This window comes from Taudactylus pleione, unplaced genomic scaffold (genome assembly GCF_031769625.1).
Source record: "Taudactylus pleione unplaced genomic scaffold, aTauple2 ptg000366l, whole genome shotgun sequence".
Lineage (NCBI taxonomy): Eukaryota > Metazoa > Chordata > Amphibia > Anura > Myobatrachidae > Taudactylus > Taudactylus pleione.
In genome coordinates, this window is record NW_028284767.1 from 9,661,853 (window position 1) to 9,673,871 (window position 12,019).

At 46.3% G+C, this 12,019-nt stretch overlaps 1 protein-coding gene across 2 annotated transcripts in view; it reads left to right on the forward strand.

Annotated features, from left to right (window-relative positions):
- Nucleotides 1-12,019, forward strand: part of LIG1 (DNA ligase 1) — a 217,596-nt gene that overhangs the window by 76,551 nt on the left and 129,026 nt on the right. For both annotated transcript variants that reach the window (XM_088444581.1, XM_088444580.1), the window contains exon 8: nucleotides 8,438-8,521. In XM_088444581.1, coding sequence (XP_088300707.1) covers nucleotides 8,438-8,521 — 84 coding nt within the window. The remainder of the gene's footprint in view (nucleotides 1-8,437; nucleotides 8,522-12,019) is intronic.

Consider the following 12,019-nt stretch of genomic DNA (forward strand, 5'->3'; position numbering starts at 1 on the left):
TCCTTCAGTCGGGTTTGGACTTAGGATTACGTCTTTCCTCACTGAAGGTGCATGTGTCTGCTCTGTCGGTGTGGTTCCAGCGCAGGATTGCTGCTATGCCGGACGTACACACCTTTTTCCAGGGTGTTTTACGAATCCAGCCTCCCTTTGTGCCACCTGTGGCCCCGTGGGATTTGGCGGTGGTTCTTCGGGCCTTACAGGGTCCTCCTTTTGAGCCCTTGGAGTCAGTGGAGCTCAAGTGGCTAACTTTTAAGACTGTTTTCCTCTTGGCAATTGCTTCTGCCAGGAGGGTTTCTGATTTGTGGGCGCTTTCCTGTTGTCCCCCTTTTCTGGTTTTCCATCAGGACAGAGCGGTGCTTCGCACTCGTCCTGATTTCCTGCCCAAGGTGGTTTCCAGGTTCCACATTAATCAGGAAATTGTTGTACCAGCCTTTCAGTTGCCTGATCTTTCGGCTGGGGAGGCTTCTTTAGGCGTTGTCCGTGCACTTCAGGTTTATGTGGACCGGACTAGTTCTGTGAGGAAGTCGGATTCTTTGTTTATCCTCTTTGGTTTTCACAAGAGGGGTTGGCCTGCCAACAAACAGACTCTAGCCCGTTGGCTTCGTTCTGTTATTATTGAGGCTTATATGCAGGAGGGTTTACCTGTTCCAGCCTCTGTTAAGGCACATTCCACTCGGTCTGTGGGCCCTTCTTGGGCTGCTAGCCGTGGCGCCTCTGCTGTTCAGCTGTGTAAGGCAGCCGCCTGGTCTTCCATTCAGACCTTTTTGAGGTTCTATGCGTTTGACACCTTTGCCTCTCAGGATGCATCCTTTGGGCGCTGGGTTCTCCTATCAGCACAGGAGCGTCCCCGCCCTTAGTTGGACTGCTTTGGCACATCCCCAAGGTCACCCTGTGGACCCCTATGGACCCTGAAGTAGAAAACAAGAGATATGGTAAGAACTTACCTTTGTTATCTCTGTTTCTACGAAGTCCATAGGGTCCACAGGGCACCCGCCCTGACGCACCTGGTTTCATATGGGCTCTGTGACTGGTCACCGGTTTTCCGTCTCCCATTTCTGTGAGTATGGTTCTTGTGTGTTCCAGTCTTCCTTCTCTCTGTTTCATCTCCTCCTCCGGCCTTGGCTGCTTACCAACTGAGGTGCCTGTGGCTCGGGGGCGGGGTATAGAGGAGGATGGACCCAAGTGCATCCTGGGAGCAGCTAAAAGTTTTAACTCCGTGGTGCCCGAGGATCCAGCTATACCCCAAGGTCACCCTGTGGACCCTATGGACTTCGTATTGCTCCTTCCTGTTCATTTGGACTGGTTTGTTGAGCATCCTTAGCCCACATTTCTGCATTGAGTGGTCTGTGTCTCTGTAAGTAGTTGTACTGTTTCTGTGCCTACAGACCCTCTTTTTTACTTAACAAGGGGAGGTGCATTTATTTCTTTTGGTGTGTGAAAAGACTCTCAGGATGTCCAGAAATACAACTACCAAGGAGGTTAGGCACTGCAGTATTGCGCACATGTAAGCAATGTGTTAATGTAATTTCTCCTGAGGGTCCATAGCACGATGGCCTTTGTGTCAGTTGCTTTGCAGCCATGCAACAGATGATTTTGCTCATTGAATCCATTCCAAAACCGGCTTTGCGCATCCAAGTTAACATAGGTAATTTTGCAGTTTGTAGACTGGATGGCAGTTCTAGTGCCCCCTGTCCCTATCGCTGTGCTGCAGCTTCTCATGGGAGCCACTTGGGATGCAGCTTTGCATAGATAGTCGAGGGGCAAAGTCAGGTGCCCACGTCCTTTCTGCAGATGCTAGATAAGGATAGGGCTCCCAGACGCAGGCCTGCTGCACGCGAAATCTATACTCCTTTATCGGGGAGAGGTTCAGACTCTGAAGCGTCTTCAGATGACGAGGCCAGTGCTTCCATTGACTCTGATGTTGAGGCGTCCTCCGTCCCAGAGGAGGCTATGTCCCCAGTAGATGTATATGCTCTTCTGTAGCTTTGCTACATTTTGCCCCCTCCCAGCAGCGGATTAGGCTAAGTAGGAGTCTCCTTTCCCATGAATGCCCATATTACAAGTCTAATTAGGTCATCCCCCCTTACTAATACGGCATCGTTTCAAGATCCTACAGATAGGAAGCTACAAAATTTCTTAAAATCCATTTATGTTAAAGCTGGTGCTCTGGTTCGTCCTGCCTTTGCATTGGTTTGGGTGGCTAAAGCTGTCGCCCGCTGGGTAGACACTTTGGAGGATGGGCTCCTATCAGGCACACACTGAGGGGAACTGGTGTCTTTAGTTGAGCATGTTAGAGAGGCAGCTTCTTATCTGGCTGAAGCGGCCATAGATTCAGGGATTTTGACTTCTAAGGTTTCAGCTTCTGCTAGTCTGCCAGACTAGCGCTCTGTTTGTGTACCTTGAAAGCTGACACAGAGTCTAAGAAGGCATTGGAAGCTCCACGCTTGCAGCATTTAAGTCCACTATCTTATAGTCAGTTGCCACTCCTAGACCTTGGACCTCAGTCTCTCGTGCCTATAGTCCACAGGGAAAAGCCAGGTCAGCCGTTTCCCAGAAGCCAGGGTTCGGTCCCTAAAAGCTCCAAGCCCAGACTTAAGCAATCCTGGTCCACTAGGCGCCTGGCTGCCAAGCCAGTGGACAAGCCTGCCGCATGATGGTTTGGGCCTCCTCCTAGGGGACCTCTGAGTGGTAGGCCGGCTTCTTCTCCTTTTCGACAGTGTGGATGTAGACAGACGCTTGGTTCAGAGATGTCGTGTCTCAGGGTTACGCTTGAACCTCAAGGCACAGCCTCTCATTCTTCCCCAGGAGGTACGTCTCTCTACTGTAGTAGTTCCAGCGCTCGCATCTGGAAAAAGGCCGCCCCTTTTGGAACCAAGACTGGGTGCTACATATCTCCGATGCAAGCCTTCGAGGGTGGGGACAGTAACCTGTCACCTAATTTTTCAGGGCCATTGGACGCTTCAGGAGAGCCAGCTTTACATCAACATCCTGGAACTTCATGCCGTGTACAGGGCTCTGTCAGGCACAGCATCTCCTTCAGAGACGTCCGTGGTGGCCTACATAAACCACCAGGGCGGCACTCGCAGTCAGAGAGTTAGCTATGCAGGAAGTTAGCCAAATTCTTCGTTGGGTGGGGGCATCATCTTCCAGCACTGTCCACAGTCTGCATCCCGGGCATTCAGAATTGGGAAGTGTACTTCCTAAGTCGTCAGGATGTTCATGCAGCTGAGTGGGTGCTGCATCCAGACGTCTTCCAACTACTAGTCCGCTGTTGGGGCCTGCCGGACATCAACATGATGGTGTCTCGTTACAATCAGCTACTGTAACACGACCAGATTAGGGGTCCCTCTCCTGGGGTAGATGGACTCCCTCTTCACACACACAGCAGCCGGAAAAATAGTATACCAGTCTGAGGTCTCGTACTAGCTGGTCGGTACCAGTCTTTATTGTGCAACATAAAAGGAAAACAAAACCTAAAAGTAAACGCTAGCCGTCTGGGCGCTAGCTAGACAAGAGGTTCCCTCTCTAAAGAAATAGTGGGGCCTACTGCCTCCACCATCAACACAAGCGTATGCACAAGACTTACAGGTAGTTTTCACCAAGTGTCTCTGAGCCAGCCATTCTGCTTGCTCTCCCAGGTATGAGACACTAGCTTACAATCACACACAGCCTATATCAGCCAGTTCCAGGTGCAGACCCTAATGAGCCTGCTAACAGGCCAAAAAGGCCAAAACCTGGAGTGGCCTGTGGATGGAGCCCTCACTCTCCTCACATCAACACCCCCAAGACCCAAACTGGCTTTGCAAAAAGCCGATACTCAATCTGCTTCACTGCAGACTTTTCTCCTGGGGGTTTTTAGAACACATAGGTCAAAAACCTAGGACAAATGTATCTACCACTGACCACTTTACCAGTGTTCCTATCACACTACCGAGAAACTGCTCTTGCACCTGGGATCCAGAAGCTGGTAGATGCCCTAGTGGTTCCTTGGACATTTCCTCTGATTTAAGTCTTCCCTCCGATCTCAATGATTTCTTTCTTCTACGCAAGTTCATACTGGGGGGGGGGGAGGCACTTTGATCCTGCTTGCACCGGATTGACTTCTGCGCGTGTGGTACGCATAGTCTAAGAAAGAGACTTAACAGATAAGCAACATTAAGTCTCCTTTTTCCATCTCTCCATAACTTCATCCTGTATTGCTAGTTTTCTATCTGATTACTGACCCGGACCATTTCCTGGCCATTCTCTCTCCATCCGTTCCTTTGGCACTGTTAAGGCGCATATCCCCTACATGATAAAAATTAACGATTACGACATCGTTATTGATCAATCATTTATTATTTGTGTAGTGAATATGCCGGCAACGACCAGCGATGCGCGCTCCCACTGGTCGTTGTCTGCATCTGTCATCACCTGAACATGCAGGCCAACCTGCTGATATGAGCAAAGAGAAAGACTGCGCTCTAGAGTCTATGCCGGGACATCAGTTCAAAACATACAATAGAATAAAAACAGCATTTAATTGTAATAAGGCTATAGGCCAATTCAAAAATTGTATACACAATAAATTACATGCAAGAGAGTTGATTAGACTCTCAGTATTAAGACAATAAATATATACACAAATGACACAAAGAGGTATAGTTAACCAATCTATATTGGAGTGAAAATGATGATACTAGTGACCCTGGAGATCCTTAGTAGTGAGAAAGGTCTCGTATATAAATGACCAGATAAGGTATGTCCAACCTTCTAAGGAAAGTCTCGTATAGAATTCAATATAGGGAGTATATCAAAGTAATAATAAAGATTCTTTCTCCTGAAGGTACTTTCTCAATATCTCAATGCTGTATATATCGCAGCTGATTGAAACACACTATAATAAAAATATCAACATTCAGCCTCCTCCAACATATATATATATATATATATATATATATATATATATATATATACACACACACACGGCTGTGTCTCTGTAAGCACAGCAATAGCCGTGGGGATGTAGAACTAGAGCCGTAGGTAGCAGGATAAGTTAATATAGGCCAGGTATATACCATCGACGTGAGGTGATACCGGCTACCAGCCCACTCCAGAGTATGCCAAATATCTCATAGCAAATTCTCAGCAGCCGGGACACTGTAAGGTGAAAGACGTGAATGATGTTTTTCACCTGTAGATGTTACGCCAGATGACATCCGTCTCAGTGCGCCGCTGATGCAGACAATGCCAGACAGTGAGGTCCCTCGGCTCTGAATAGCAGCCGGGTGATGGTCGTGTCAGTGAAGCAGCGGTCATACAATGAATACGGAGGTGAGCAGGAGGTGAGCGTCCCAGCGGCTCAGTTAGTAGATACAATCTCCGCTATTTAAGCAGTAGGACTCCCGATGGACCGGAGGTTGGTCAGAGTAACAGTCGCCAGCTTGTCTTTTAGGAGGCGTGCAGACGGACGCTGATTGTAGATAAACAGGTAAGGTCTCCAGGCACCGACAGGGAACGACAACGCGTTTCGGCTACTACTGTAGCCTTTTTCAAGTCAACCTGCTGATATGGACAGGTTGTGCATTTTCGGGGATGAGGGAGGGTGCCTGCACTGAACGACATATCGATTATGATGTTGTAATCGTACAGTCGTTCTACACTCGTGTAGTGTATATGCACCTTTTATTGCAGTGATTCCCAACCACGGCCCTCAAGGCACACTAACAGTCCTGGTTTTATTGATATCCATGATTGTGCACAGATGGTTAAATCAATATAACTGAGGTACTAATTAAGTCACTTGTGCTCAAGTATGGCTATCCCTAATACCTGGACTGTTAGTGTGCCTTGAGGACCGTGGTTGGGAACCCCTGTTTTATTGTGATTGGTTTTGATTACTGGCTACGTTCTTCCCCTGGTAAAGCACCTATGACCAATGGTTTTGACCTGTCGCCTGGACTATTCACTTATGCTGCACCTTGCCTGATCTCATCTGTTTCACCAGCCTGCAACACTAGGAACGCTGAGTACCAGGCACAGCAAAGCCCCAAACCCTATAAATCATTTGGACATTGTGGCAGAATGATGCATGAACTGCCTGGAGAACCCTGTCAAAGTGCTTTTCATCAACTGTTCTTTATTAGCAACAAACAATTTCTATATACAGTAGGCTGGAGGGAGAACAATCATTGTGTCTGCCTTATTGCCCTTCTGCTGAAGCCATTACAACTTGGTAGCCTTGTTAGAGAACAATTTATTGAGCTTACTCAGCAGAGAGGGCAACTTGAGATACGTTTTGTGCCCAGGGCAACTTTGATGTATGTAATGGACATGAATGGATTGAGGATAAGTTTATATTTGTGAACTCTGCTAGTGCGTGAAGTGTTTCTCTTGGAGAAACACCACATGTGCTTTATGACGCATTAGTTGCTATTGTTTTTGCACCATTGTTCCTTTCTGAGGGGAGTTGGTTTGCTCTTTGGTAAGATATTAAGCTCCAAATTAGGAAAAGGAAGAAATGCTTGGATATGAGAGAGAGAGTATATTGTAATTGTTTGGACTTGCTAAATTAGCAGCTTCCTCTTCAACTTGCCAAAGTTCTGGTAAACTTCAGCATTTGCACTGTGTGTACATTTTTACACTTCATGTATGTACATTTATTATACTTAAGCCATGTACATGCTATACGACGTGTCGTCCGATATATATTGTACTGACACGGTTTGTAACACTATAACCATACATCGCGCCATCATACCCCGGATCATGCAGTGGGCCTGAACCAGAGATGCACGCAAATCCGATGGTTTGCGTACATCGCCGATTGTTGGGGTGTCTGCGCATGTGCTACATGGGTCCTGTGTGATTGCTCACAGTCCTCCCTTAGCCACATCATGACCTGTGGTGGCATTTGGGAGATGGACACAAAGAACAGTCTACAAAATGGGGGCGTGGCACCCCCGTTTTGTAGGCTTACAGAGCCCAGGGTCTGCATCACCGGGCGCAGTCATCCTGGACCCGGCCCTCCAGTTTAATAGCCAGGCTGAGTAAGTTTCAGCTCACGCAGCCTGGCCAAAGCAGCAACCATGGTCATGATGGTGATCTGAAATAGTGTCTTCTGACGCTGCACTCTGATTGCAGATGCATGAAGTAAGTGTCTATTTCCTAAAGACATCACCTGCTGCATTCGCATTTTAATTGGACGGTATTGCACAGCCACTTCCATGCAGCTGTGCAATAGTGTCCATCTCTGAAACAGGCCCAGTGTGTATAGCGTGCGCAATGTATTTTTGCATCGGACCATTGCTGTTGTGCACCATTGTATGATGTGTACCCAGTTGTAGGATAATTGACTGTAATTTTAAGAAGAGACAAAGGCATCAGAGACACCATTGATTGATGTGTTCCCAGCTGTAGTCTAATTGACTGTAATAAGAGACACGTGCATGGTTTTATATAAATTTTTACTTTCAATTCTTGTCTGATTGGTCACCACTTATGCTGTACACAAGATAATGGAGAAGCAGTAGTAATGTTTAAAGCATTTTAATAGTGTCAGAATTATAACTTTGAACATGATGCTTTACCATCATGTTAAGTTATGTCGCCACTGTTAAAACTCTTTAAATAACATTACCACATAATTGTCAACTATTTAACGATCTCCCATTTACTTTTAGCACTTTCCTCATAGGGTTCATTGAACCCTTTATTTTGTGTAACCTGAGCTGCGATCACAATGTGGTAACTGCAGCTGAGCCTGTTTCTGTCAAATGTGTGACAAAAATGCCCATGTGTACGTGCCATAATATTAAATGAACTAAAGTTGGGCATTCGATCGGACTATATATCACAAGCGCATCGGCGGGTGTGTACCCCTGATGTCTGTGAACAACGTTGTTCAGACACATTGCGTCGGCTGTGCAGCACAGCCGATGGCCGATATATCTACAGATATGTTCGACACATCTGGCTGTGTATACAGGCGGTCCGCCGCCCGCCTGTACACCTGCTGCAGGGACCTGCAGGTGATTGACATCTCAACTGGATGGGCAAATTCAAATGCCCGTCCAGTTGTGATGTCAGCGCTGACAGTGCAGACACACCGGCAGAACAATTAGTAAGTGCGTATAATAGGTCAGGGGGTCGCCCAGGTGTGTACCCCACTTAAGGAATTGCACAGAATTCAACTGTGTACTGAGAACTCAGGAGGTCCATGTCTGCTATGGTGAGTGTATCCCCAGGTTCACCTCAGACAATACAAGGATACTTTTATTTTCATATATTTAATCCTTTCATTTGGGTTGATTGAATTAATGTATAATAGTCTAATGAAATGTATGAAGTAATTGCAATTTTACTGTATCTGTTTTCAATTTGCCTTCACTCTGCTTTACTGAGACTACCAAAGGACATTTGTTTGTAACATTGTGTATATTGTTTTTGTTTTAAACAGCTTCAAGAACGTCTCCTGTAAAGTTGGAAGAAAAAGTTACTGAAAAATGCGCCATCTCTACATCTGAGAATATACAAGAGAAAAGTAAGATTATCCACACAGCACAATATAGAATGAATGACTGCTAGTGCAGGATTATAACTTAGTTCTAATAAAGAAATTACAATGCAAGGTAAAATTACATAGAATAATATGCTTATTTTTGTTCACCCTAAAGCCACATAATGTGCTAGTACAATCATTTTTACCAATGTAAAACTGCTTTAAATTCAAGTATCTGACTTGGAAAATTCAGAGAGGGATTTGGTGCAGGTCCCCAGCTCCTCATCAAGTGCCAGTGCCCTCAGCTAAATGCAAGGCACCCCGACGACCTGGTTCTATGCATCTCCACTCAGACTATGACTCAGTCTGATAACTTCTCGGAGGAAGGTGAGTTGTCCCAGACTTCAGATGTTAAAGAGTCCATGGCTTAGTATGAGCACCTAGACCACGTCGATGTGGATGCCTTAGTAAAAGCAGTTAGGTCTGCTTTACTCATCAAGGCTTTGGATGCCTCTCCAGCTTCGGAAGCACCCGTCTTCAAGCGGAAGAAGAAGGAACCAGCAGTTTTTCCTCTATCTGCTCAGCTAGAGGATATTCTGGCGGAAGCCTGGACGCATCCTAATCAAAATTCTTGGTATCCAAGTGGATCTCGTCCTTTTTAACTTCTTCCTCTGGTGGAATGTTAAAAGTGGGAGTCTCCTTCTCCTCTTGCAGATGCACTCATTGCACGGTTGGTGAAGTTAATCACGCTTCCCATTCTCAACGTGGCCTCTATCTCAAGGACTCCACAGATAGGAATTTAGAAAATTTGCCTAAATCCATTTTTGCTAATTCCATTGCTGCCATGCGCCCTGCTTTCGCTTCCTTTGTTGCCAAAGCCCTGGGTTGCTGGACGGATTCTCTGAAAAACAGACCTCCTCTCTAAAATGGATGCTATCAGTGAGACTGGTACGTATTTGGGCGATGCCGCTATTGATTTGGGCATCCTATCCTCCAAGGTCTCTGCTTCCTCAGTGGCAGCTAGGCGGGAGTCATGGCTTCGTACTTGGCCAGTGGACATTGAGTCCATGAAGGCTCTGGAGGCTTCGTGAGGTTTTCTTTGGTCCTGAGCTTGAAAAATTATCACAACAGTAGCGGCATCTTGGATTGTTTCACTTCCCTTGCCGTCTCTAAAGACCAAAGGTTGCTTCTTTAGCTCACAGGGAAAGAGGAGAGATCAGTCCTCTTCCAGAGTTCAATGTTCTTCCTCCAAAAGTCCAAAGTCAAGAAGCCATCAGACCTGGTCAGGCCGCCAAGATCCTAAACCAGCCGATAAACTAGCAGCATGATGGGACAGGTCCCAACCTGCGCTTTGCAGACAAATGGCTGGGAACAACATCAGACTCCTGGTTAACGGGTATTGTATCCTGAGATTACTCTTTGACCTTTCAGGAACGCCTTACAGTTCACTTTTTTTTTTCCCACCAGTCGATGTTGGCAAGGCAGCAGCCCTCCGGTCTACCGTCATGACTCTTTGGCCTTCAATGCGATTGTTCCAGTTCCTCTTCCACCTGTTCAGGGGTTACGTTGAATGTCATCCTGGTTTCAGGTTAGGATACGATTAGTGGACTGCTTATCAGCCCCCATGCTGCCTCCACTTTGGATTTCCCACAGTGATTACAGCATGCTGTGTTTCCTCTTCACATACATCCTTCCTGGATGGAGGGTTATGTCCACTCAGTTCAGAATCTGTCTTTAGCATCTACCCATCCACAGATGTTACAGGCGAATATGGCATCAGCCGTCTAAGCGCATAAATGGACTGCACCATCCTCTCAGTCCACCCTGCTTTCAGATTCCGATATATCATCCGAGGAGGCAGAGGATACGCAGGTTTCTCCCTCTGGGCCTATCTCTGAGAGGGGGAGCATTATTCATCAGTGGATGTTCCTCTCTAGCAGGGGCAGTTAATTCAATCCTCATTATAGCAGATGAGGTACCAGCTCCTAAAGCCTAATAAACCTGATGTTCAGACCCCCGAAGGTGATTTAGGCTGGATCGCCTCCTTGGACATACAGGATTCCTACTTACATGTACAAAGGTAGTGTAATGCTATGTGGCGCTTAAAATACTAGAAGTACATGATTCCAAATTATATAAAAAAAATTATAATAATTTATTAATATAATAGATATTCCACATTAATAAATAACTCCTGGGAGTATAAAAATAATAATAAATAGAAGCAATAATGCACATATCAATAAAAAATTAAAGACATGATAAAGCACAAACAGATCTTCCACATAATAAAAGAAATTAACTGTTTAGCATTAGATGTTGATACTTTTCTACTTTGTCTACTTTTGTGTTATCCTACAATCTGGGGAGTATCAGTCCAGACACACAGGTGGAAAATGTTCCTATATCAATTATCCTTTAGTGTTAAACACACTAAAAACTTGATGTAATAACAATTAAGTCACTAGACCGTTATTTAAATGTTGAGATGGTGAAAAAAGCTGTTTAGATATAAGGATATCCAAATTTCTCCCTAATACTCACTATCCACAGAACCCAGATGGGAAGCGTGAAGCTGGCGGCAGGCAGGAGTCTGTCCTGATAGCTCACACTGCCGTGTTATCTCACTGGGAGAACAATCTGACATCTAGTGGTAGGTCAGTGAGCCATGCCGCTGCAATAACAATCTGTCCCCTCCGGCAGCAGACCCGTGGTGTTATATGGACGGCAGTAACCTTATCCGGTGTTCACACTGTAGAGGAGCCCGGTGCACAAGTCGACCAAGCGTGGTTGAGACTGGCACCCAGCAGTGGTGCTCCAGCCGGTGTCCAGTTAAGGAGTGGGGGTATCAGGTCAGAGAGACACCAGTTCACGTGGTCTCAGTCCGGGTACTTACATGTGCCTATCCGGGAAGATCATTAGCAGTTCCTGTGTTTCGCAATACAGAGGGACCACTTAATATTTCTGGCATTGCCTTTTTGGACTTGTCATGGCTGTAATGGGGGTCGACCTTCGCCACTAAGGAATCTGAATTCTGCTGTACCTGGACAGCCTTCTCCTGTTAGCTCAGTCTCCGGACACGCTTCAGGAAAAACATCCAGCTTACACTGGACTTGTTACAGTATCACGGATGGCTGATCAATTGGTGCAAGTACAGCCTGACTGCATCTCTGGAAATGCTCCATTTGGGCACGCTCCTGAATTCCAGAGCGCAGTGGGGTTTCCTTCCCACGGGAAAGCCAGCATCCCTTCAGTCCCTCATCAAACTGTTCCTCCACCAGTGCAGAGTCTCCATACACTTCTGTAGGCGAGTTCTGGGAAAGCTAGTCTCCACCTTTTGACATTGTGGAATATGCACAGTTTCATTTCAGGCTGCTGCAACTGGAGCTTCTGCAGCAGTGTAGCAGGTTTCCCCTCCGTTTCAAATCCCACTCTGTACGGAGAGGTCCGCCACTCTCTTTTGTGGTGGCTTCAATCATCCCGCCTCAACAAATGTCACTCATTCCTGGTCCAGTTTTGGGTGCTTTTTAACTACAGATG